The sequence below is a fragment of the Eretmochelys imbricata genome, chromosome 3 (assembly GCF_965152235.1).
Source record: "Eretmochelys imbricata isolate rEreImb1 chromosome 3, rEreImb1.hap1, whole genome shotgun sequence".
In the NCBI taxonomy this organism is placed as follows: domain Eukaryota; kingdom Metazoa; phylum Chordata; order Testudines; family Cheloniidae; genus Eretmochelys; species Eretmochelys imbricata.
In genome coordinates, this window is record NC_135574.1 from 147442699 (window position 1) to 147470007 (window position 27309).

A 27309-nucleotide genomic window follows, 5' to 3' on the forward strand; every position below is an offset into this window, starting at 1 on the left:
AGGCAGAGGCATAGTTACACAGGTAAAGATATCACCTAGTGTATACTACTCCTGGGAGAAGCTTGGTATGGTATGTTGTCTCCTAAGACACACTAACATGCTTGTCAGATAGATCTACATTTTGAACAGCTCTCCAACGGTTCTGTTTAACTCTGCCCTTCATCACCTAAATCCAAGGTCGAAGCGGAGTATGTGAGCACACTATTACTATGTATTTTTAATATCCTTACAGGCTATTACAAAGCTCCAGCCCCCAAGACATATTCAGAGTCAACAGACTGTCAGTTTTCATTTAAAGAAAAAACAATAACTACGTTTCTAGCCTCACACTTGCACAGAAAACCTTCCAAATGTGACCCAAGTCTAAACAGACAGTGGTGTCGCAGAGTCAGTAGGCAGCCTGCTACAACAGCTCTGAGGGGTGTGAACTGCGCTGCTTCCCAATCAGCTCATTAGGCTTTAAAGTGTCAGCACTGGCGTGTCATCTTTAATGTCAACATTAAGCAATCCACTGCTGGTCATTCTAGCAGATGGCCTGGAAAGGGGATGGGTGCAAAGCCCTTAGGGAAGTAGGAAATGGGAGTTGCTGTAGTGACAGAAATACAAAAGGGAAGAACAGAGGAAACTGCCCAAGACTGGGGGTGAGGAAGAAAGGGATCAGGAGCCTAAAGATAATGACTTTCTCACTGAGTACTCCTAAATGTGACAGAACAAAATAAATTGAAGTTTAGTTCGTATGCGAAGACTGTGTTCTCCCCTTGATCACTCTGCAAACCTCCCTCTAACACATAGTGGGAGATTGCTTATGGATCGAGGGACGTATGAAATACAGAATGTATATCCCAGCTGACAATGAAACCACCCCATATAAGTTTGATACCCTTACTCTGCAGTGCAAGTTCCTGATTCAAGTTCTGCCAGCTCAAAGAGAATAGGACAGGTGAAACAGCACAGAAAAATATTTTGACAGAAAAGTCAGAGAGACTTAATGAGACAAAACAGACAATAATGAGTCAATCCCTATTTGCTTCCATTAATCAAGGTGTCTCTCTTCTCTCTATTTAGAGTGGAGGTTTTCAAAGAGGGGCACAGAGGAATGTTCGGCAGGGATGCGTGGCGACACCAAGTGGCACAGGCCACCCCTGAATGGTGAGGCTCAGGGATGGAGCACCACCTTGACCCTCTGACTCATCTCAGCAGGCCACCTAGCCTGTGGGTCAGTGTCAACATCCACCACTGCTCCTGGCAGCCTCCACCCCCAATGCTGGCTCTGCCTGCGGAGAGCATCCCACATTCCTTCCCCCACCCTGAAATTCCATGATTCAGGTTATCAGGGTTGGAAGGGACCTCAGGAGGTCATCTAGTCCAACCCCCTGCTCAAAGCAGGACCAATCCCCAACTAAATCATCCCAGCCAAGGTCAGGCTTGACAAAGCCCTAAGGAAGGAGATTCCACCACCTCCCTAGGTAAGGGGGAGGGACAGGTATTGTGTCTATTTTTGTCTAGGTTGGGGAGTGGGGGTGGGAGGGAGAAACAGCTCAGCTCAAAAAAGTTTGAAAACTGCTGATTTAGAGCGTGCAACATATTTGCTTTCCTGAAAAACCAAGGAGCTGCAACATGACAGAGGATATAATGGAGCATTAAGGAAAAACATAGCAAGTGTTAGAAGGAAAGTGTTTTTCTTCCTGTTCGAAAAGTAAACCCTGATGTTTAGTTTATACTGTCTTGACTATCAGCATCTACAAGCAATGGTAAATAAGGTGGAAGGCACAGGCGGCATTACTTTGAGACCTGGACTACTTCAAACACTCTTGCCCCTTGAAAGTGCAATTAAATAACACGGATAGTAATCAAAATCTAAACCAGTGAAATATGGCAGTCTTTTACAGCCAATATGTAACATGCAGTCCTGCCAACAACTTCTGACTACAAGCAGCTACTAGATTTAGAATCTACATCCATGGGAAACAGAGTACTTGTTAAAGGCATCCAGGCTTCCAGCTCTTTACCTGGGGCAGGTAGGGGACCAAATGACAAAGTAGATATTAGCTCCTACCCTTCAGTGGGTCCCATATACCAATTCTGCTCCCACTATTCCCCCTATGATTGGGGGGCCTCACCCACACCTAGGGAAGCTACACCTTCAGCATGTACTCCCACTTACATCCATAAGAATTGGATGAGTGTTGCTAGGATTCTTGGCTCCACCCCCACCACAAGAGGGCACTCTTCTTCCATCCCCTATCAATCCTTCATTCTGTAAAGTGGGAGAGGAAAACAACTGGGCTGGTATGAGGAGGAGGAGGAGGAGTAGTTAGGTAAGAGTCCACTTTAGGTCAGAGGGAGTGGAAGGTTTCCTTCCCCCACTCCCTCTTGTCCTCTAAGCACCATTTAATTCTGATTCCTCCCCATCACACACAATTTCTGCTGCCTGCCCTCCCTTAGCCAGAGCCCTGTTACTCCCTTGGCACAGCTCTCCCTCCAGATCCTCTGTTCTTCTCTCTGCCCTCCTACTGCTTGATGAGGAGTAGTGTGGGAAATTCTGTATCTTCTCTTTCCAGCCCAGGCTGCCCTGTGAAGGAACAGCCAAGTCTCTCACTCACACACCTCTCTCTCTGGGAGGGGATTAGAGACTCCCACACCCTTTTACACACGCTACCAACATGACTCTCCTCACCATCTATTTGACAGAAATAAGTTTCAGAAACCAGAAATATTAAAGCCATGAAGAGAGTTAAAGGTTAAGCTTCCATACTATTATTCAGCACAAGTGCCATTTGTTTGACTATGCCATTCCAGCCTGAACACACAAGTGCATGAAGCTGAAGATCTGAGTGGGAAAGTGAAGCTAAATGACACTGTAGGTGGGCCTATCAAGATTAGAAGTTAGTAACCATCTGTTCTTAGTGAAAACCATGTTCTTGAAAAGGAATAAGCAGCCCTTGCCATGGGAGAACTAATCTGTTTACAGTTCTTTGCTTTGAGAGCTCCACGGCTACCAGACAAGTACTAACAATATGGTATTCTATTCACATACTTACCTGTTATTTAACCCATCAGCAGGGTGAGGAAGTGATCTCTTGCTAGAGCAAAGATAAGAGGAAAAAAAGCTACTGTGAACAAACCCAGCTTGCACCTTCCATCTTTGGCAGCTAGCAAATAGGAGCAAATTCCAAATGGGGAGGTTGAGACCACCAACCCATTTTATAAAATGAAGTGCCGATAGCAATGAATAGTAGCGACCACCAACTTGAACCAAACCTGAACCAGTGACCTTAGATGTGAAAGGCTCAACACCCTTTTGCTAATCCAAAGCTATCCAGACCCTCCTGAGAATCGGGGGGGAGGGGAGAGGAGGATAGAGAAAGAAGGGTTTTAAATAAATTTAACTTGACAGCAGAAACTGCTATGGGCAAAGAACTATAGTCCATCAGAAAACAAATGCATCAACTAGAGACTCCAAACTGCCTGGCTCTGGAAGCCATCTGTACATTTGTGAAGTGAAAGTGCTCAGTTGTAGCTGAAAGTTCATAATTCATTTAACAGCACCAAGCTCACACTATGACAAATACATTACTAGGCTTGCAAAAAAAGGCTTGTGCAAGCTCCCATCTACTCTAATAAGCATTTTCCTCCATCAAGCTATTTGTACATAGACCATAGGTTAAATGAGAACAGAATGGACATTGACCTAGATTCCTATATATTTTTATTGGTGCTTCTGAAGTGACCTTCACTTGTATATCAATAGCAACACCTAGTGGCCAGAGAATAATTTGAATTTCTTCTGGCTCTGTCTTCTGATTAGTATAGTGAGTGACTATTAATACTATTTGTCCAGCTATATTCTATTATGCTGTGAATTGCTGCATTCAGGTGCTATAACTTATGATCAACAATAGATAACAATGTAAAATAAAATGAGCACATTTATTCATAGGTTAATCTAGTGTGAGCTCCCATATAACACAGGCTATAGAATTTCAGCCAGTTACCCCTGTATTAAGTCCAGACTTGTGTCTGACTAAAGCATGTCTTCCAGAAAGGCATCCTACCAGTCTTGGTTTGAAAACGTCAAGAGATGCAGAATTCATCCCATCCCATGCTTAAAATAGCTGGCCAGGAACCTCTATAAATTTCCTGCTACTGCACGATTCTTTTAGACCTTACCATGATTTAAAGAAAACCAAACAAACTGGAGAACATACAGATACTTTTATTGCTCACCTTTTATACAACAGCACACCTTCAGCCATTTTCTTTCACAGCTTGACAATGTTTATGTACACAAAATCCCAGCAAGAAGCATTATGTGGCTTTCAGTAAAGGAAAAAAATGTCAAGACATCAAACTCAGCCAGGCTTCATTTTCTGCAGCAATAGTAAAAGGGCTTCCTCCAGGCAGGAATTAGTCTTTCCAGGCCGTAGTGCATTTCTTCAAAAAAAAAAAAATAAAAGAAAGAAAAAGAAAAAAAAAAAGACAACCCCCAAAACAAATTGCCCTGAATTTGCTGAGCCAGTGGTATTAACTCGTGCATAAAACAAATTTCAGTTTGCTGTTCCTTCTAGCTGATTTCAAGTAAAAATTAGGTTTGTAAGAGGAGCAACTTGTTTTGGATGGATGCAGGTCAGTTTGAATTGCTATACTTTACTACAGCCCTACATACACTATCGGTTCACAACTTAGCTTGGTTTTAAAATGATCTTCGCAGATTCTGGCCGCAGGCGAGATCTCCAGAGTTGAGCAGGAGATACAATTTTCAATTAGTGGAAGATAAGGCTACTGAATGTGGTATCTGCAGTAGAGCTCATATAATAGATACAAGAGACCTGAGAGTTAGAAAGCAGTTTGAAAGTAGGTATGTGAGAGCATGAGCGACAAACCTTTTCTTGATTAAGATGACAGGGCAGCAAATCAAAAGCAATACTGAAAACTGTGTTTGGAGCATATACACCTAAAGAATATTTAAAAAGAGAAATGCAGAACATATAAACGATAATTTAATTAGTTTTCAATGTTGTGTGTGTATTACAAGTTTGATCAGAAAAGCATTCCTAGCGTCAGCATATATACCCCCAGAATGGAAGTCAATCACAGCAGGGTAATAATTTCAGAACAAAATGATTTGATCAAAGGGATTCCATCTAAAAAGCTAAGCTGTTGGTTTAAGGTTTGGTTAATCCCAGTGAAGAGTGGCAATTTATTTATTTCAGTCAAACAACAAAAAGAAAATCAGAGTTGTATGGGAACCTACAGCTTGCTTGAAGCAAGACCTCTCACCCAGACAGGGCCTTGCTACCATATATGGTCTTTTACTAATTCAAGAAGCAATAGATCAGGCCTCTGACACTAGGTTTCTATTACTTGAGCTCTGCTGAAGTGTAAGATTTAGCAGCCTCAGCTAGTAAAGTGTCTTCCTTGTCCAAATCCAGACTGATTATACTGATAGCCTCCATGCTGGAAGTGCTGCTCAAACTGCCCTCCTTGATTAAAGTTCTGTCCACCTCTGCCTCCCCAGCCTCCTCCTGGGCCTCCACGGCCACCGCGGCCTCCACGGCCACCTCTCCCTCCTCCACGCCCACCACCTCGATCACCATGGTGCCCACCATCTTGGTATCTGTTGTCTTGCTGGTAACCACCGCTGCTGCCGCCACCACCCTGGTATCCACTTCCTGTGTATGAAGACGATTGATAGCCTCCATAGCCGCCTCCTTGGTAGCCACCACCGCCACCATGGTAACCACCTGTTTGAAAACCTGCATCTCTGTAGTTGCTATCTCTGTAGTTGCTGTCCTGATAGCCTCCTCCTCCGCCATCTGTCCAGCCTCCTTGGTGCTTGTTTCCTCTTCCTCCCCCTCTGTTTCCATGGTCATAACCACCCCGTCCTCCTCCTCGACCGCCTCGTTCATGACCCCCTTGTTCATGACCTCCTCGTCCTCCATATGAAGAATCATAACCTCCTCGCCCTCCTCTGTCATGACCCCCTTGTTCATAACCACCTCTTCCTCCATATGATGATTCATAGCCACCTCTTCCTCCTCTGCCTCCACTTTGCTGTGGAGGACCATCTTGTCTTTTCTGCCATGGTGGCATCTCAGGAGGTGGAGGCTCAATTTCATTTGGTCTGCCCCCTCTATCAGGTACTCTGCCCATTAATACCTGTAAAGGTAAGAAAAAGATTGTTTAAGGAGTTCTAATATCATGCAATCACCAGTCTGATCCAGTATGGCAAATCTTATGTTCCTAGTGAATAGTATATGCAACCTTGTGTTCCTATTACTATCATCCTTGTCGGCCCATTTCTGTCCTTTTGGCTTCTGTACCTCCTTGCTGACGCCTAAATAGGCACAAGATGCAAGTTTTTTGGGTAGGGACCGTTTTTATGTTTGTACAGAGTTCAGTACAACAAAACCCAATCCTGACTGCAGTCACTGAGTGCTACTGAAATACGGAAACTTTCTTTAATTCTTTGTGGGTGACGTTTCATGTTAACTTTTGAAGAACAGATACACTATAGTGTAATGCTAATAAGACTCAAGTTCAGGGTACAAGTCAGTCTGATTAGCCTGAATTCTCAGGGCAATAACGGGATTTGGAGGAGCATGTGTGTAATTCCTTAATTTATGCAATATTCTTTCCACGGCAACACTTGCTCTTACAAAAATATGCACCTTGACTATATAAATGTAATCTAATCAGAACTCATACGAGAATCTAAATAGCAAAACACTGATTTTGCAAACAGATTTATACCCCGTCTAATTAAAATCCATTCAATTAAATGACTGCATTCTTTATTCTAGATGTGATGTTAATGACATCAGAGCAATAGCAGCACCTGCAACCCTGATAGTGAAATGATAACACCACAAATATACAAGTAGCTTCCTCACTCCCTGTGTGGGTTGACTATGAAGTGTAACTGTAACATGGATCTTAAGGGAGATATTATGAACCCCTTACTCACACAGAATAGGATAACACACCAGGATGAGTCACACTGAGAGCAAAGGGGGTGCTTGTGGAGTATGATATTATTCACTGCGAGTGTGTCAGAATTTGACCCTAAATATTAGAAGTTACAATTCCTAAAGTTACAAACTAATTCAAAGTACACTACGCACTTTGCTTTGGTGCATAAGGATCAGCAGCAAGAAGATAAGTTTCTCATCACGTATTTTCCAGTTTACATTGACTTTGATGAAAAATACAGAATGTTATGGTGTTTAAAACACTCACTCTCTCATTGGGACAAAAATCTTTTTTAATATTTTAAAATGAAATGACTTAATGTTCACAGCCTAGTACGAAGTTACATTTGCCATCTCACAGCAGTCACTGAAGACATACCTTATTAATGGCGCACACAGTCTTTTCTCGGATAGACCCACTGCTTGTCCTCATAATCTTTGACAAATCTTGCCGAGCTGCCAAGAGGTGAGCAATGGAAATAGAGCACTTGGTAGTTAAAAGGGCACGTTTGGGTTGGTAGACTTTAGCCAGTTTCTCTGTTTGACTCTGTTGGAGGAAAGAAAAACAAATGATTCAATTAGCTAAAGGAATCAGTATGTGACCGTGTCTAACCAAAAGATCCAGATCAATAAATGAACTAGATAAAAATATATTTGTGTTATTAAAATACAAGAGGAATATCAAAATGGCTAAGAATCACTTTATTTGAATTTAAGGATTACTGTAATAAGGACTGCGTGAGCCAAATTATTTTTTCACTCTAGTCACACAAGGATGATAATTCTAACCTGATTGCCAAAATGTTACTTTGCACACATTTGCTTCTTACAGCTGAAAATTGTTGAGAGAGAAAGATATTTTGTTATTCTGCATTTATGTATTTGTCTTGAGTAGGCAGTCAGTATTATCAGTTATCTATGTTAGAAAAAGAATTCCAGCTAATCAATACCTTCACAATGCCAATGAAAGTTATTGATTCAGATTGTATACATCTCCTTTTCCTTTTGCACACGCACAATTCCTAAACAGTCGATGTTTAAAAAAAACATCCCTCAAATCAGTTTTATGCTAGCCATAAACTTCCCTACACAGTAAGTTCTCTGAAGCAGAGATGATGTCCCATTTGTCTGTAAAGCACCTAATTACATAATACCAATGCGTAGAAGGTCATAAAAAGGAAAGGGATCATTTATTTTAGGGATGGTTTGTTGAACCATAATCAGATTTCATTACACTGGGGTAATATGTGGCTATTGTGTTTAACACCTCACAGTTTTAACCGTTATTTAATTAGCTAAAGCTATTTACTGCTTTGCATATGCTAACTTCTTAAATCTGTCACGTGTTATATTAAATAATAGGAACCTATTTAACTCTTCCCAACTGCTGCTATAATCCTATTTCCTGTTCACTGCTAGATACCCCTCGGTAACAAACTCTGTATATTACAAAGAGGGCGGGAATGAAAGAGCCAGTAAACCAATGTGTTGATGATGGGTCCTTTGAATGGTCAAAAAACCATCTGGGCACCGTCCTCAAGTAATCTACTGAAATTCACAACTGTCCAGTTTCCTTACATCGTACATAAAATAGAGTGTCAGCGTGCCATTTGAAAGGGTGGGTGGTTACTACATATGATACAACCTTTCACATTTCTCCTTGCCTGGTGTGAGTAAATTGTTCGATAGGCTAGTAAAATATTCATGTTTTTATCAATTATGATAGTCCACAGGTAAGTAGATGTGCATGGGCTGGTAAGTTTACATGGACATTTTGCACAGTTACAATGCCAATTTTCAAGGCTGTAACTTTCTTTTTTTAAACGTTTAGTTAAAAGAGGAATATTTTACCTCGTTTTTTTCCTAAGAAGCCACTCTTGCTCACATGCTGCTTCCGCTGCCATCAGCGGTTCCTGTTTCCTGTGTTTGAGGGGAGCTACAATTGACCAAGGTAATGAAAGTTAAAAAACTACTTCAAGAAGAGATATTACAGGCAAATAAACGTAAGTCACTCTGAATATGAGCAGTCAGAAGTTCAGTCGGGAGAAAATACCAGCTTATTAACTTTCCCATTTGCATCCTCCCCAATTGCCTTCTGTCATTAACAGCTTGCTCTCTTGACCTCCTGCCCAAATGTACCTATGGCAAGGTCCCCTGTCCCCCGCCCCAAGTAACATGCTCGATACAACACAAGTTAGCTGCATCTAGCTTTGACTAGCATATCATCAAGACTGAGCCCAAATTGAATAGGATCAGAGATGCAACTGGGGATAAAGGACAGTGAGGGAATAACAAAGGTGTGGAGCAAAGGAATAAAGAGATGTAACTGAATATTTAGTGTAACTGAACAGTGGATTGTCTGGAGCGGACAACACTGGGTGAGGGCAGGTGGATGGGAGAATCTGTTCTCCCAGCTGAACTCCTGATATTTTAACATCTTCAGGGTGACTTAACAAATTTTACTTTTCCCATCTATAGCTCCCCTTCAAGGCAGGAAACAGGAATGATAAGAGCTGTAGTGGGTAGATCAAAGTGGTTACTCAGGGACAAACAAAACACCGTAAAATATTCTTTTTGAAAACCAAACAACTTTACACTTTTACATTAGCAACTAAAGGTAAAATGTTTACCATAAAGATAGCAAAACTGAATGACACCCTTACTTTATTACCTGACACTAAGCAAAGACAGAAAGAACAGAATAGCATGGGAAAAAGAACAGAAGTACAGTACGTTTTTCCATTTTTGACCTACAATCCAAACACTTGTGATCTTATATGAAGCCAACCTTGAGGTGAATACATATACAACATACAGAGCAGCCATAATATTTTAGTATTCTTGCACTAATTATTTCTTTAACCTTAAAAATCTCTAATACATAAGACATAAGTCAGCGAAGAAAACAAGGTCATTTGTCATCAAATGTGAAATCTATTTACTGTTTTTATCTGTACAATTAAGCAATTAGTTACCACTACTGCATTCTTTGATTCTTAATGAAATTATAAAAAGAAGTTTTTAAAAGTTCATATTTTAAAATGAATACCGTATCTTTGAAAGTTGCTAGGAAAATAAAATTTTAAATATAACATATTGCCAGTGCTTAAATACTGTGCACATATAGTTTTCCCTACACAGTTTAATTGCAATCTCACACAATTCAAACTATTTCCCCAGCCCAGACATTGTCCTTAGTCCTCCCTTGTTGTGTTCATAACAGCTCTTTCAATACATTTCTACTGAAAATACAATGAAGAACACTGTGCTTTTCCTGAACTAAATCTGAACAGCTGATCAAACCTTGGAGCCCCTGCAAGACACTTCTTTTGAAAAAAAGGCAGGTTTTGCAAAACCATGACACAGCCACAAGTCCCAAGGTGTTTTTAACACAGCCCAAAACTCACTGCTCGCTTTCAGTTTCTGTTGAAACACTAAGTATTAAACAGCTCTTCCAAGTTTGTCAATGAAACCTGACATATCGCCACTGCCTTCCATCACTTGTGTGACACCTATAGCCCCGTCTGTGTGATGGTAGAGGATCCCAAGCCAGAGAGAAGATAAATACAGAACAATTTATTTTTTAAGCTGTTGATTTTTAAGTAACTTATTTAGTCAAAAGACATTGGACGTGAGACTTTACATCATCTGGCTATGAAACTCACCTACGTTGATGGCCACCTAATTTATGTGGTAGTGCTAACTAATCGCACCATTATGGACATTATTTAGACAATAGTGATAATTTTAGAAGCCAGATTTATAATGCTTGTCATGCTTAAATGCTTGTCATGTTTAAAATAATTGTTCCCAATTTTTGCTATCAATATATTTGGAATTTTGTCATAGGGGAGAGATCAGGTAGTTAGTTTGGAAACCAGAATGATCATATCCAATTAACTTCAGAAGGGGTTGAAATCACATCACACTCCATGGTACAATTCAAGAACAAAATTATATACCAAAATATTACCTGACAGCCAGGATGACAGAGCAAATTGCAGTGCATGGAAACATTCAAGACAGCCTTACATAACAGTAATGTACCTAGGGATCTGGGCTTGCAGATGCAGCTTGATTTTGGGGAAAAGTCAGCACTTCAGCAGACAGCACAGACTTTGGTACTAAGTAAAGAGGTGGTCAGAAGCAGGATTCACTGACATGATTCTTCAGAAACAATGCAAAGAAGAGATTCCAATCTTGGTTTCCTTGGTTCTAATGTAAGATTGCTAATGTGACAGTGAATGAAAAAAATCTAACAATCCCCTCTTATCCCTAATATTTATTCTTTTATTTATCCATTTAACTTTATTTTTTGCTCTCTATACATAGTTATATGCACATATATAGTTACTAAATCATATAATAATCATCAGTTTTAAAACAGAATTCTGTAGTCAACTTATTCTGTAGTAAACTTCTTCAGAAATCCATAAACCAAAAATATTACATCAGGGGATGTTTTCCATTAAGTGCAAGGAAAGTCAGTTTTCAAAAGATATTTTATATAAAGCATAAGTGATCTGCATGTTCAGCATGTTTACAGAAAGCAATTTGTACCTTAGCTCTATCTGACCAGCCAAACGACTGCACAGTTACATCCAAACGTTTCACTAAGAGTTTTCTCCGAACTTCATACTCATTGGCTATGGCTTGGTTAATTGCTTCAATTTTTTCCTGAAATGAAGATTCATGAGTGTAACACACACACTAGATTATTTTCTAATTGTAACAATAAATGATAGACAATGGTATAAACAGATTCAGATATTAAACACAGATTTGACTTTAGCACACAACTATCTACCTATTAAACATTCTCCAGTCATGGAATTGGGCCTCAAATGCAAGCCCCAGCTGCTAACACTACTTCCCTGACTGCCATGAAAGCTCTACCTTCTTCATGGCAGCCCAAGTACAGCCTCCTATCGGCACAGTGTTCAATGTTGTTCATAAGGTATGAAACGTCTCACTTTTTTTAAGCTGCTGGTTTGCTTCCTCCAGTATTTTCCAGAGCAAACAAGTAAGGAGGAGAAAAATATGAACAAGGTATAAACTCAAAGAAATGCAAGGATTTATACCCTCAAGTGCTAGGGAGTCTAAAGTCCACAGCTCCTCAAAACTAAAGTGTCTTTAAGACAAGAGATGTGGCGCTAAGAATAAAAAGCAGTACTTGGATAATTGTTTGAAATACTGTATAAGGATCTTGATTAGAGCCTATGATGCAGCAGAGACAAGGCAGCCTCATGCAGCAACAAGATGTTCCTTTATGATTCATAATCAGAAAAAAAGACAAGATACCACTGGAAACGCTATGGCTTCTCAGGGTGGCAAGCAATGGTCCCTGCTAGGGCAAAAACGCAGACATTTAGGACTAAAGGGAATTCTTGTCTATCTTTTACCAGGAGTCTGTACTCAAGATAACTGATTTTAAAAAACAAAAAACAAACAAAAAAAACCACAAAGTATTTGGTAATGCTACCAGACACGGGAGACAAAAAGTCTCTTACACACTTGGTTCCTTACCCAATGAGCTGGTCCCAGTGGTTTCTTCAGTAAAGGTTTTCCAACATGGCCAGGCGGAACCTTTGCTAAGGTTTCTTTTAGCTGTAATAACATATATTGTGAACATGCTACCGTGGCCATAAACACGGCTTTTCAAAAATCAGATTTAGGGAGGGAGGGACTGGGTATTATATAGGAAGCACAGGGGGGCCCTTTGTTTTGATACAGGACTGTCCAAAATACATTGTGCTGTATAAAGAGCCAAATCACATTTGTGTCTGAAAATTCTTAACTCTTATTCTTACAAGTAATATAATAATCTTAGATATAAGGGAGAGAAAATACATACAAAGATCAACAGACTCCATTATGACCTCAGAGATAGGAAACATCTGTGATTAAAATGGAAAATCAAACATTTGATGAGGTCTATTTCCCTTTAAACACAGAAACTATCCTATATATAATTACTTCATAGCATTCTCAATTCCAGAATATTTTATATGAAGACTTCATGGAAGGAGGATCTAAAACGGGCCCCTCTTGTAATAAAAAATACATTCTTCAGTATGATCATTTAAATTATATGTTGATCAAATGATTTGTGTGTAGCTACTATTCCATCTTTCCCATCTTAAAACTACTAAGAACGCAGGTATAGAAATGGGATAAAACACTTGGACTGGAGGAAAAGTGGGTCAATGAGTCACAAAGATACTGCTTCTTTCTTCATGTTGCAAGTCATGTTTCTGAATTTATGCAAATACTCTCTTCAGCGGCCTACAAAATGTAAGGCCTGGTTTCCCAGAGGTGCTGGATACCTGCAGCTCCCACTGAAATCAATGGGAACTGTAGATGAACAGTGCCTCTGCAAGTCAGGCCCCAGATAAAGCCACAGTCATAAAAAGAAGTGATGCTTTGCCCAAACTCTTTGCTTATGGTTTCCTACCAGATGGTAATTTGTACATTTCATGAAGCACAACCCATTTGAAGAAAGTTGTTTTCACCTTTTCAATATACTGGTAAATGCATGCCTGGTCCTCTCTTAAAATTTAGAAAACTTTTCCTACCTATCTCTGTCCCTGCCAGAACATGTCCTTTACAACCACCAGAATTGCACGTAAACGTCTTTCTGATTTGCAAAATGTTGTTGTTCCAAAGAAGTTTCTGGAAAACTGGATATCAACTGAAAGGTTTCCAAGTTTATAATTCTAGGTACCTGTCTATTTCATAATCATTCTTTATGACTGTAAGTGCTACTTATTACTACACTCATCGCCAATTCCTATCTGTTTTGCTTACTAGTTCAAAAAACCCAATACATACAGAACAGCAGAACTAATGGTTGATTTAAATAAGCTGCATATTTGCCATATGCATGAACAAGATTACCGTTGGAAATCAAAGTTTACTGTAGCTGGCAGAAACTTTGGAATGCACAAAAGAAGAAAATACAGCTATCATCACTGTATATTCAAATCTAAACTTTTCACTACTTATGATACTGTAGTTTTTGCCTTTCATTCAGGTTGTGTCAATGAAAGTCGACCATTACGTTTCAATTTTGTTTATAGTCAGTGTCTAATCAGCTTCACATTTTGGTTTCTAACTACTACCAAGATATTCCAAAGTTTGGATTGCAAACACTGCAAATTCCCTGAAAAATAAGTTTCTGCTTAACGTTTTTTAAAAATTCACTGAAACATCTCATTAGCCTTTTAGTCTGTTTTCACTACAAGATGGCTTTGGGCCCTAAACTGACTTAACAGTATCCCTTTAAGCTTAATAGACTTAACATTGCCTGTTATTGTGAACCAAGCAAAAAAGTGATAGGGAAGTTAATTATGAAATTTTGAAAAAGTATGAACTCTAGTATGTCATTTTTACATTATAGATAATTCTGATCATACAGAGCACCTTTCATCAGAAAAACTTTGCCAGGTTAATGAGTTCATCCATGTGAGATAAAGCATTTTCTCCATTTTACAGATGGGAAAATGGAGGCACAGAGATCTTAAACTGACTTTCCTGAAGTCTCAAATCCATGACAAAGCAAGGAACAAACCTGTGATCTCCTGAGTCCACATTATCTTTCCCCTCCTAAATGACAGCAATTTGGAAAGCCAAATTCTCTTTAAAGACTTCCAAATGAGTCATTTCTAGCAACTTTGACTCAGCTGAAGTAGAAATTCCTAAAAGATTAACAAAAGGTTTCTAAAAGGGGGTTTGGGGACCTTAGTAATTATGTAAACTTTAAGGGACAGATAATATAAGAAAGTTAAAGGTTTTTTTAAACAAAAATGTATTTTTATAACAAAGAAAAAATATTTTCCTTTTTTTCTGCAGTTTAATTTGTGCATTCGACCACACATTCAGTTTCACTGTTTTCCCCAGATAGTAAGAACATTCCTTATTTAAAAAAAAAAGAAAAAAGAAAATGTAATCAAAGTCACACAAAATGACATGGGGACTCTAGGGTAGGTGTTCACTTGATATAAATTTTAACTGACTAGATTTCAAGATGACAGATCCCTTTAAAAAGTTGTTTAAATATCTAAGTAGTAATTAGAAACAAGTTTCTCCTTGACTTACCTGCCAAGACTTAAGTTCAGTGGTTCTGAGAATCCTCAGCAGCAGGTAATGACTCAGAGACCTACAGCTGCATAAGGAATATGGAACCCTTCATGGTAATGAGATAGCCACAGCCTTTGAGCAAGATACACAGAACCCTGACCTCAGGTCTTAACAACGAAGAAGCCCTTAAGTTCACTTTTAATATCTGCAATTTCTTTGTGATTCATAGCACATTCTGTAAACCACATTAATCCCCCAATGGTAGAAAAGTTTCAAAAGAGGCAATGGAGCTCATTTAAATGAAAGCAATAATACTCTAATATTGTACTTTTGTTCCTTTGGATCTTACTTTTTTTTCGATTCCACTGAAGAACTGGAACATAGTTATGTTGGCTGGAGGCTTGGACATGCCTAATGCAATACAAATGCCTTTTAGCTCCTGAAAGACCTCGCTACCACCTCCTTCTTGTGCTTTTTTTGGAGGGGTGTTCACACATAGCATTCTGGCAGCTTCCAGTTCTGAGATGAGGTATGCTGGGGTAAGAAAATTAGATTTCAGAGTAAGATACATCTAATTTTAAAATTACTGAGAATTAAAGTACTTACAATGATAAAGGCACAAACAGAGCATTTTATAAAGATTTCAGAATGTAATTTTTCAATCCAAAGAAAGCTCATATTTATAACAATCACTGGGTAGGAGCAGGTGGTCCTGAGGGGATCACTGAGAAGGGGAAACTCTAAGGTGGAGGCACCTGTGGCAACTGGCAGTCCTGCTGAGAAGCCCCACTCCAGCAGATTTTATTATACTGCCTAACAGAGCATGGCTCTTCCCCTGCAAGGCCTTTCCAGAGTGAGTAATATTGATCGGGAACATGGGGAAAAAAGCAAGAAGGGGCTAGCCCATGGATTTACAGCCAGGTTGATAGGACTCCCTAAGGTCTTGGGTCAAAAAGTGGGTCGGCTAGAGGTATAAATGAAAGACTCACAGGGGAACCAGGATTGGAGATCATCCAAGGAACTGGGGAGCTAGGCTGGCTGGAAAACAGTTAAAACAATCGCAGCTATTCTTGGGGGCAATGGAGACACTATGTAAAGAAAGCAGGAACTGATGCGGAAGCGGACTATAGAGAACTCTGCAAAGCTTTTCACATGAAGACAGCAGGAAGATGGCAAATCAGGGATTTACCACCTCACCCCATCCTCCCAAAAAAACTCACAAATGAACAAAATCTTGTGAAGTGTCTGCTTATGTACAAGAATTCAGCATTATGTTTAATGTCAGATTTGATTATGTAACCTTAGCTTGTGATTCCCATAATTTTTAAAGTTTGAATTAAAATGTGATGTATTTAATGGTACATTTTCTCTTTAATTTCACCTAGAAATCTCAACAGTAATTTAGAGTTCTTCTGTTCCAAAATACAATGGGAATTCTATGTCAACAAGAATGTCACTTTACTATGCTGCTTTCAAACACCAAACAGCAAAAAGAGATACAGGAGCTATTTATGGAGGAGGCTGACACAGAAAAACTGAGGCTCCTTCTCTCCCCAAAAGTCAGGCTTTCAGATCGGTTTTAGGGGTGTGGAAGAGGGAAAGTTCTTAACCATCCACCACCTATTCACCACATCCCAAGAGTCAGGTAGAAAGCCATGATAGAAGATTCAAACTAATGACAGATCTACCAGTCAGAGTGAGATACAAAAAGTGAACCCTCTGAGCAAAGTCCAAGGTCTTTACCCTGACTGGAATCTCAACATGCTTCCCTCTTCCCAGTACCTTTGTAGAGAGGAATGCAATAGGCTTTTCACCAGGTCATTGCCTCTGGTCTTCACAGGTGCTCTCCCACCCTCAAATCTTTTCTACTGGATACTGACTGGTAAATTTTTTGAAGACGTGGCAGTGTAATGTGACTCCTTCAATTCTTTTGTTTGGATTTTGGCCTACTTAAGAATTACTGAAAAATTATTCACTCCTTATGGGAAACAAACAACACAATACCACCACTATTCTGTTTCAGAATCATAAAAAGGAACAGGAGTGGAAATCTTTGCATTAGCAGGCCTCTACGAAAATGTTCCCTTTAACTTACTGAGCAGCAGGAGGCAGTTCTTCTGATTGAGAAGGCGTTTTGTCACATCTCCTGATGTTAGTGATGCATATGGACAGTTCATTTCCCCCAGAAGCCCACTCACTTCAAGTTGGAACTCTTCTGCCTCATTTGGACCTTTAAAAAAAAGCATCTTGTTTAATCAGTTCAAATATTTAGTTTCCTGATTTTGTGATCATAAATTAATTAAGAACTACAGAACTTTGGAGACCAGGGTGATTTGGTAAAAAAAAAAATAATTGTGGCTACAGCAGAAAGTTATTCATGCTAAAGGAGTATCAAAATGAAAATATTGCTGTGGGTGAAAGCCACGAAGTCCTCTGGGTTTTCAAAGCTTGGGACTCAGCATGACTGATTTGAGGACAAGTAGTTCCTCAGTGATTGCAGACTTATGCTTCCATTTGCTCTCTCCCCCAGTCTAGGAACTCTTCACTTAGTAGCCATATAAAGTACAGAAGTTGGAACTAATGATATCACAGATACCAATCTGGAATCCGTGTGGAATCTTAGTGTCACTTAAATATCAGAGCGATAGGCATCTTAGATTTAGACAATTTTGACTGAAGTACTCTTAGTAAATAATTAGGAATTGCTGGGTAAGAAAGGTCAAGAGTATCACAAACCTACCCCTTTTAAGTTTACATTTATGACCCTCACCTACTTGCTTTTTCTTAGTAGGAGGGAAAGTCAAGTAGCTTAGGTGCAACATTTAGATTGACAAAAGATGTGTTTTCTTGTCCTAGAGCCCAAGAACTAGAGTGAAACTAAGATAGCTTTTCATCATCCAAGCTGAGTGAAGTACAAAATGTGAATAGAAAAAAAAAGTTTAAAATTAGGGCATTTAAAAAAAGAGACATCAAGTCGAAAATATGATAAGCCCAAATCAGACAAAATTAGGATACCACTTACTAGCACTATAAATATATAAACCCTTGATATATATCTATTGCCCAAGTTCCTGAGAATTTAGGAACAGGCACGAAGATCCAGTTTACTTCTATTTTGATTCAGCCCCTGAAGTGGGAACCTTATAACATGCAAGATCTTTTACTGCCTCTACTAGTAATGTATTCTCACTAAAATGAATAAAATATAGGGAGAAAAGGATTATTGGAAAGAACACACTAAAGAGAGGAAGAAGAGATGGAAAATATTGAAAAAAGGAACAGCGGGAAAAAGAACGGAAAGAGACAGGACGCTGAGAAACAAAAAGATATATAGGGACATTGAGTAGATTACAAGTTAAAATTCTCTTTTTACATTAAGAGTCCATTTGCCAATCTGTGTGGTTTTATATTTCCACACACACACACGCACACACAAAAAGTCTCTTGTGTTGAAGTGTTAAATGCTTTCATTAACCAAAGGGGAAACTAATTGTACCAGGGAAAATTAATGCACAAAGTAAACAAATGGAAAAATACAGAAAAGTCTATAACTGAAAAATTAAAGAAAAATATTAGGATTAGGTATTGTAACAAAAATAGGTTAAAAAGTGTATACAATTCCACAAATATTCAGAATTCTGTTGAATACCTGTTTAAGATAAAATATGATACATAAAGTATAAGTCTGAAGAATGCCAGAATTAGAGCTCATTAAAAACTCAATAAAATTGTTTAAACATTTTCTTGAAAGTTTTATTTAGTTTTTCCCCATTAAAGTTAAAAAAATTATGAAAAATTTTAGATTTCCAAGTCCTCCCCCACAAAGCATTTCATAATTCACTGTTTGTCTTCCCTTTAAGATAATCAAGAGTAAATAGGCAATTGAGGCAAATCTCTAGTTATTAGAGCATCCCCTCTGGAATTTTAAATATAATTTAATATATCAGATCCTCAAAAAGTTGTAAAAAAGTTATTTTGAAATTTTGATTAATAAAACTTTTTCCTCCAAAAATAAGAAGGTATTCGAGAACTGAACACACTCCTCTCTGTGAAAATCAGTTAAAGGAAAAAATAACTTCAGTAGAAAGTTCATCCCAACAATGAATTCAGCTTCTGTTGGATGCACACTGGGTCAGCTTGAAAAATGAGGTGGAAAACATCCAAAAACTGATAGGATGCGCACAGTACTCTGTGGTACAATTGATTTAACAACTGTCAGACCAAATCTATAGAACACACATCTATAAAAGGGTATTAACTGCACAATTTTGTTCTCAGGGCTGTGGTTACTTACTGTTAGTAGCTTGCACATTTTCTTCTAATTTACAGTATAGCTTTAACTCAGATACCAGCCAAGCAGAGAGTTTGGTAAATTCAGGGGAACTGGCTCCACCAGAGACTGCTTGAGTCAGCGCTTCATCTTCTAACAATGGACCTTTGTAACTGGCAAGTAAAATTAAAAGCACAACTTATTAAGCATCTATATTATGACTGAATTCCGCTATAGATTTTTTTTTTTTTTTTTTTAACATCTATGTGCACATGTAAGGAATATCACCATTATATCTTAAGTGTTGAAGATACAGGGAAATGTCATAAAAATTCATGAATTTAACTATGGGGAAACAGGACATTAAAAATGTTTGAGTAAAACAAATGTGACAGGAGTCAAAATGTTTTCATTCGGAGCAATGCTACTGAAATATGGAGTGCAACTTCTATCATAGATATTAGTTTATTGATCTATTCTTTCTGCAATTCTAAAGTACCTCTCTGGAATTATTGCTTCATAATATGTTGAGTAACTAGTGCCTGACTGTTCTATTGCCCTTTTTTTTTTTTTTTTTTTAATTGCCCAAATGTCATTTGTTTTCATATTTTTACTGGGTTGCCAGACAATGCAAATTAGAAACACTGGATAAAGATGTTATATAAGTAGTGAAGGAGGAATAATTTTCTGTTGAATAAAAACTTTAATATGGACATTAAAGAGGTGAAAAGTTGTCTCTGTATGGAGACCTATGGGACAAATTCAGGCCTGGCATAAGTAGGCACGATTTTATAATGAGAGTTGTACGCACTATGTCAAAGCTGAATCTTATTCAACTCTAAATATAACACATTTTAGTTATTTACTGGTTTTAGAAGATCGGAGGTTTTTGGTTTTTTTGTCCAGAAAACCTAACAATTTCCCCCAGCACGGTAATGGCACAAATTACAGCTTGTACTCTAGTAAATATAAAAGGTGCTAGATTGTTTTGATGTAATATACCCATCTGAAAAGGGATCAAAGAAACCTCAAAAACAATTGAAGTTACCCTGATACCTTGAAGAAGTAAAACTTCAAATGACTGAGTCCACTTTGACAATTGGTGCAGTCAACTCTTGATAGATGTCAAAGATGACAGATGTCTCAACCAGCATACGAGGGCTCTTATCCTGCAAAGATTTGGGTTGTTACTCACAGAGTGTAAAGTTACACACACAAGTAATCTTTGCAGGATCAGAGCCTAAATAGTTTGTCAAGAGAAAGGCCCACTCTCTGATTCTCCTAGCAATTCCCCCTTCCCTAGAAATGCCGTCCCAGCTAACATCTCTCTCATAACCTGGCTCCACTTCTTCAGCTCTTTAGCTAGCAATCCAATCTATGGATTGCTGACTGAAACTTCAATCTGTGCCTCCCCATGTTCCATAACACACATACTTCTCCTCCTCTTCCCTCCAGTAATGTCCCTGCTCTGGTTGCTGCATTTTTTCTGCTGCAGCCTCTTGTAATCCACAGTTTGACAGCATTTTTGTTTAGTCCAGATGGATCAACAAAGCCACACTGGGCGAAATTCAGCCCTCCATTACATTTGTGTAATCTCCTATTGACATTGAAAGTTAAATCAATGTACACCCTGAATAAAGAATTTGGCCCAGAGTGCTATAAAGATGACCTGAAAAAGGAAAAATGGGCTTGTGTCCTTTTATTCTTCTTCATAATGTACAGAGCCTACATATTTGTTTTCCTCCCTTCTCTGAAGGGAAGGTTTTACTCCTGCTTCTCCCGCCCCGGTTAGCATGAAAGCATATGTTGATCAAAGAACTAATGAAGTGAGGACATCACAAGAAACAAGGGAATTAAAGCTGAGTAACTTAAAGCAGAAGGGAATTTTAATCAGAGACTTTTAACATATTAAAGCTGTTTGGTTTATTTGTTTTTAACAACATCTATTTGACTTCAGTGCCTAATGAACACTTTGTAGTAAGGCATCCTTCGTTAAACATTCAACTAGAAAGGAAAGATTCTCCATTGGTCAGGGTGCTAGCCTGGAACTTGAAAACCCAATGTTCAATTCCCTGCTCTGCCATAAACTTCCTGTATGACCTTGGACCTCAGTCTCTCTGTGCCTAGTTCCCTCATCTGTAAAATGGGTATAATAGTACTCCCTCACCACACAATGATGCTGCAAGGACAAGTGATGACTCAAAACACTGCGGCTGCTCCTACTAATGTTTCAGTGCCGACACTACCTACGCAGACGGGAGGGGTTCTCCCAGCTGTGCAGGCCAGGGGTCCCCAATGCAGTGCCCACAGGCGCAATGGTTCCCTTTGGGGCAGTTGTGTGCGCCCGCATGACACTGCGCCACCGAAATGCCGCTGCTGAGTGCAGCCACCAGAGAACCGCCCGCCGAAATGCCGCTGAGAAGCACTGCCGTTTCTCGGCGGCACTTTGGTGGCGACACTTCTTTTCGCTGCGGCTTCTCAGCAGCATTTCGGTGGCGGGGTGCCCGGTGCTCACCACAGTCTTCTAGGAATAGGAATGTGCTATTCCCACAGAAAGGTTGGGGCCACTGGTGTAGGCAATCCAGCTGGCCTAGACATGGTAGCTAGATTGATGGAAGAATTTGACATCAGGGGTTAGGTCAGTATAGCTATGTCTCTCACATGCGTAGATTTTTCATTACCTCTGAGAGATGTACCGATTACAATGTAAGTTCCCAGTGTAGACCATCTCTCAGATACTGCACTCACAGAATCCAAATAAGTACCATCAACAGACAAAAACAAAGGGAAGACTTGTGGCATAAATAAATTTGTTAGTCTCTAAGGTGCCACAAGTACTCCTTTTCTTTTTGCGGATACAGATTAACACGGCTGCTACTCTGAAACCATCAACAGACACAACACAATAGCCCTGGAAACTAAGTCTGAGAACACAACAGACATGCTGTACTTCTGCGAGAGGATTTTTCTGCTGTAAGAAAGATTTCAAAACCTGCAAAATCGGGTTTCTTCTAGAACAAAGATTTTCCGTTGAAGAAGTTGAATCCCTAAACCCCAGCTCTCCCTCTGCCACTAGAGGAGCCCCTCACGTGTGCCTATGGAAGAGGGAACAATAGGCGAGTGTCACATTGGCCACCCGAAGCTAACATGGAAACACGAGCACAAGGAGTTTTCAGCCTCGATCCCCGTCACGGGAATTGCCAAGTCACCCACCAGATACGGGTCCACCTGCCCCCGCCCCGAGCGAAGCGCTGGTTGGGCGAGCCGGGAGGGGGTAGCCGGTCCCACACGTGTATCCCGCGGAAGGCCGGGGAAGGACACCTACCCTAGATCCTCCAGCGCCTCCAGGATGTCGCTCTCCATGAGCTCGAACTCCATCCTTTGCCCGGGCACCCACCGGCCTGTTTCCTTGCGAGGGAGAAAGCTGGCACCTGCACAGCAAAGCGGAGTCAGTCACCAGCGCGCCAGCCCCTGCCCCGGCTACAGCCCCGGGCCCGGGGCGAGGCCACCTCACCCCACCCCGCTCAGCGGCAACCCCGGGCCCCGGGCTCCTCAGCCACGCCCTCCGCTATCGCTCCTGCCCAGGCCGGGGGTCACCCCTGTCAGCTCCCCGCCCCCTCCTCCAGGCCTGCCCCCTCCCTTGCCCCACCGGGCTCCCCCGACGCACTCTGCGCAAGCAGCTACCAAGCCGACTGCCGGGTTGGCATGTCAGAGCGGGGGGGGAGGGGAGGGGAGGGGAGCAGGCCCCCGGCCTGACCTTTCACCCGGCACCGGGAGCTGCCCTGCGCGGTGCCTAATTCACATCACCACCTTGTGTTCTTTTAACGTCTCCGCTACTCTCCGTTTCTCTTTCAGTGTGAGGGGTGATTTTTTTTTTAATTTCTGTTTTTTTGTTTTATTAGCAGAAACGGCCCCTTGAAGAAAAATATTTTTGTCAGGCAGCGTCTGGCAGCCTTGAGCGGAAGGACCCCCCTCCTGTGGAACCCACGTTGGAATGTGGAGGGTTCTGGCCGTCCGGAGACGGTGAAATTAAAGAAACGAGGAGACATGGAGCGGGAAAAGGGACAAACTTCAGCAGATGGCGGCCGTGGGTGCTTGTGTTAGGACTACAAGTCCCATCATGCCAAGCACTAGCTGGAGCTATGCAGCCGTTAGGTACCACATCCGCACGTTTCGTCATGGCTAAGCGTGCATTAATTAGCAACCCAGGTTGGAAAGAACGGGCCTTGCTCCAGCTACAGCGCTACCTCCCATGCTCTGCCGAGCTGTCCGGCAGCCACCTATGCCAACTGCCTCGTGCTCACTCGCCCACCCACATCTTGCTGCCCCAGAAAAGAGAACCTGGGGGAGGAACAACGTCCAGCCCTGTGGGTCCGCATCTGCAGCCCCTTCAATGGGCCAGACCAGAGTCAGGCTGCAGCAAAATCCTGTGCTGAACGGTCCACTGCCTGCCCATCTCCGACGCCTGCCCCTTTTGGAGCATGAGGACAAACCTGGCACATGCCTACACTGAATGCATCAGATTACAGCCCCTATTCTGGCTCCTCCAGAGCCTCCTGTTGAGGTTTGGGCTGCACTTTTCCCCACAGCTGTTCATTTTCGCACACCCTGTCCGCAGCCCCACCAAGTCACGAGACCGCCTTGTCAACCTCCTCCTGGCCCTGGCCAAAGTGACCATCTTCAACACCAGGAGGAGGATGCTAAACGAGGGAGTGCTCTGTGACTTTGGGGCCTATTTCTACTCTTCCCTGGTCTCACACATCCCGGCAGAGTTCCTCTAGGCAGCATCTGCTGACTCACTAGATAGCTTTGAGGAGCAGTGGGCACTGTTCAGGGTTCTCTGCTCCCCCACTGGAACCCTAGTTTTGAACCTGTGACCTTCACTCCTGACCCTGTTATTCATTAGTTGTCCCCCACATTCACTTGGTTCCTGGGGCCAGTGGTCCCCCTTGCAAGGCTGGGGGAGGGGCCTTTAGACATAGGCAAGCACCTCCCAGGATTTCCAATAAGGCCTTCCCCATTCCCACCCTGCCTCCAGGGGAAGACCCTTCTCTGCCAATTAGAGCCTCTGTCTCTGCTGAGGGGCTGCTGGGCTTCTCAGCACCTCAGCAGCCAGTGCTCCCTACTACAGGAATGGGAGCTGGCTAGCTAACGAGCAATTTCCTCCTGCAACTTTTCTAGCTCCCAACACTGCCAGGTCCCCTGCTCCCCATCCCAGGTTTAAGGAGACTCAGGATTTTGGAGATCAAACAGGGAAGGGGCCCTTTCCCTCAGCCTTCTAAAACGGAAGCAGGGTGTTTGTAATGAAATGCGGTTGCAGGCTTGTGTGACGAATTTAAGCTGCTGGCGAGGGGAGGTTGGAGAGAGAATGAAACTCCGCGGGCTCCCTTCTTTTTCTTTATGTAGATTTATGCAAATAAATCATGTTTCCCTGTGAGGATGTTGGCAGGTGTGTGTGGAGATTAGAGACTGCCCCGTTGCCAGGAAGAGGGAGTGAAGAATCTTGAGGAGTCAAGCCCATTAACACAATGTTAAACTCGATTAGTCCCTGCCTACAGTAGCTGCAAAGCCCTGTTGATCATCATATTACTTAACATGACTTTTCAAGATATTAAACGGGGTGTCATTTCAGAAAAATTCTGTGAGGAGGAGACAAACATGTGCCAGCACAGAGTGTTATCGGTGGTTAAATGGTATCCTGGAGTTAGGGGACCAAAAAGTGGAAGATGTAATATAGACCTATGAAAAGTGGGGGGACCTCAAAAAAGGGAAAGGGCCCTTGCCCCATAGCAAATTAGACTACTGCTGTTAAACAGAACTCTGCAACCAGTGCAAATGGAAACAAACTGTTTAACATCATGTTAACATAATTTTTCAAGGTCATATTCTAACAAAACCTTATTTTTTAGTCAAGGTAAATCCTGTGAGAAGGACAGATTCTGAGTGGATTCTGCCAACATCCTCAAAGGGGAAACTATGTATGTGCATAAAGGTACAGAAAGAGGAGAAAGCACAAGGGAATAAGAACCCGTCGAGAAGGGAAGAATTCCCTCTGCTGGCTCTGGTACTGCTAGGCTGTTTTGCCACAGGACAGGCACCCAGGGTCCTGCAGCCAGTCCATGAATCCCCAAAGGGTGGCTTGTCAAGGATGAGACAATGTTAGGTGGTAAAAAGCGAAGCCATGTTGAGAAGCTGGTACTGTGCTGTGAATTGAGTGGTGCATGTATGAGTGACAATGTGTTTTCTCTCTATTGTATTTGGTGGTTTTCAGGAGCTGCAGACTGACTGGTCCTCAGAAAGAGAATATTATTCCTATTTCTTGTAATAAAAATGATCAGTATGTGTTATTTTGCAATGAAAAAAACCTTACTGTACATTAGCTGCTTTGTGCCTGCATGGGGGTTGGTGTGTCTGGAACAGTGATGAGCTTGGGAGAATACTCCATAGAGTCAAGTTCCACCTAGGCTGCTCTTCAGGTGAGATAAGCTGAGCCCTACCAAGGCAGGTGCTCTTGGGGCCTACATAGAAACGAGTGATCTTGAGCTCATCCAGTCCCTTTCAGAAGCAGCGCTAAAGAGGGAAGCTGGCAAGAAAGCTTTGTCTTCTGTGGAACTCAGCTAATCAGATGAGGATTCACTTGGAGCTTAGGTTACTGAAGAGCTAAATATCCCTGAAGGGTGGTGTAGCCAGCTATTTGGGCATATGGATGTGTTGTGAGTACTCTGTGCTTCCCTGTCTCAAGAGCTGATTGGCTGGTCATAGGAACAATCAGGGCATTGCTTTAATTGTAATCTGTCCAGTATAGACGTGCAAGTCCCCAAGTTTACCTGCTGCTATTTTTCCATGCCCAGAGGACATTTCACATCCCAGGCCTAACTACTCTAAAAATATACACAAAACATACCTGAAAAGGACAGATTTAGAAACACACAAGTGGGGTACCTGTGGAGTGATCTAACTGGGGTAGGGCACTTGGCCAGGCTCCTTATAGAAACAGATTTAGAAAGCATATATTTGGTTAATAGAGTTCTTGGGGGATGTTTTCTAAGTTAGAAGCCCCAAATACCTTTGCAGATCTAGGCCTAAGTTCTTTGCCTCTGTTGTGGTAGGCTCAATAGCCATAGTCCAGGCTCTTAGATTTTGGGCTTGGCAACATGGAGACTTAGTACACAGAAAGACAAGGTGTAAATCTACAGCATACTAGCCTGATGCGCACTAACTAGCCACGTGGATCTAGCTACTAAAAAATTCTTAAAAGTTTTTTTAATTTCCGATTTTTTGTTTTATTAGCAGAAACGGCCCCTTGAAGACATACTTTGACATAATTCTGTTTGTACGTGAAAGCACGCTTCAGAACTTCTAGTGTATGGTAGCTGGGTGAATGTTCCCTCTAATTTTTGACAGGCCATGTGCACAAAAAATTTCTGTGCAAATTTTTGAAGCAAAGTTCAAATTTCTGCACCAGGAGGCAATTGCGCCCAAGCAAGTAAAATGCTTATACATTTTAAAAGTTTTAATTTGTGATAATTTTACACCATGTTATTTTATGTCATTTTTAAATACTTAGAAAAAGGAAATTTAACCTCCATTCCCTTCCCCCCCTTGCCAGCTAGTAGAATCTTGCTGTGTTGATAGATGGCTGGCAAACAATGTCAAAAGTCACCCGTAAATGATATTTCGGCCTGGCTCCGAAGTAGTATTTCATTTTTTGTGCGTGCAGTGTTTCACCATGTGTGCAGGGTTTAGGATCTGTGTGCGTACATGCACACAGCTTAGAGGGAACAGTGGGGTCCACATGGCCTGTTAGTGCATGTTGGAATAGCCTACTGTAGATTTACACCTTGGCTTGCCCTGCACTACATCTTCATCTGGACATGCCCTTAGGCTTCAGAAAGTTTTGGACAGCTGTAGTCCACAATGGTTTGTCAGGCCCAAGGATAAACATTTTTTAATGTTTGCTTCACCTTCTGTCTAATCTTCATGGACCAA

General features: G+C 41.2%; 1 protein-coding gene across 3 annotated transcripts; it reads right to left on the minus strand.

Annotated features, from left to right (window-relative positions):
• Positions 1-4200: 4200 nt before the first annotated feature.
• Positions 4201-23072, minus strand: FAM98A (family with sequence similarity 98 member A). Of its 3 annotated transcripts, XM_077813555.1 has the most exons (10): positions 22988-23072; positions 22646-22751; positions 19345-19493; positions 17146-17280; positions 15400-15584; positions 12498-12578; positions 11532-11648; positions 7351-7518; positions 5607-6159; positions 4201-4434 (listed from the first exon to the last, which is right to left on the minus strand). In XM_077813555.1, the coding sequence occupies exons 2-10, from the start codon at positions 22696-22698 to the stop codon at positions 4364-4366; spliced, it is 1512 nt and encodes a 503-aa protein (XP_077669681.1). In that variant the 5' UTR covers positions 22699-22751; positions 22988-23072; the 3' UTR covers positions 4201-4363. The 3 variants fall into 3 exon arrangements, with proteins under 3 accessions (XP_077669681.1, XP_077669680.1, XP_077669682.1); XM_077813554.1 differs by having other exon boundaries at positions 4201-6159; XM_077813556.1 differs by lacking the exon at positions 22988-23072 and adding an exon at positions 20377-20489 and having other exon boundaries at positions 4201-6159; positions 22646-22898.
• Between the last annotated feature and the right edge of the window lie 4237 nt (positions 23073-27309).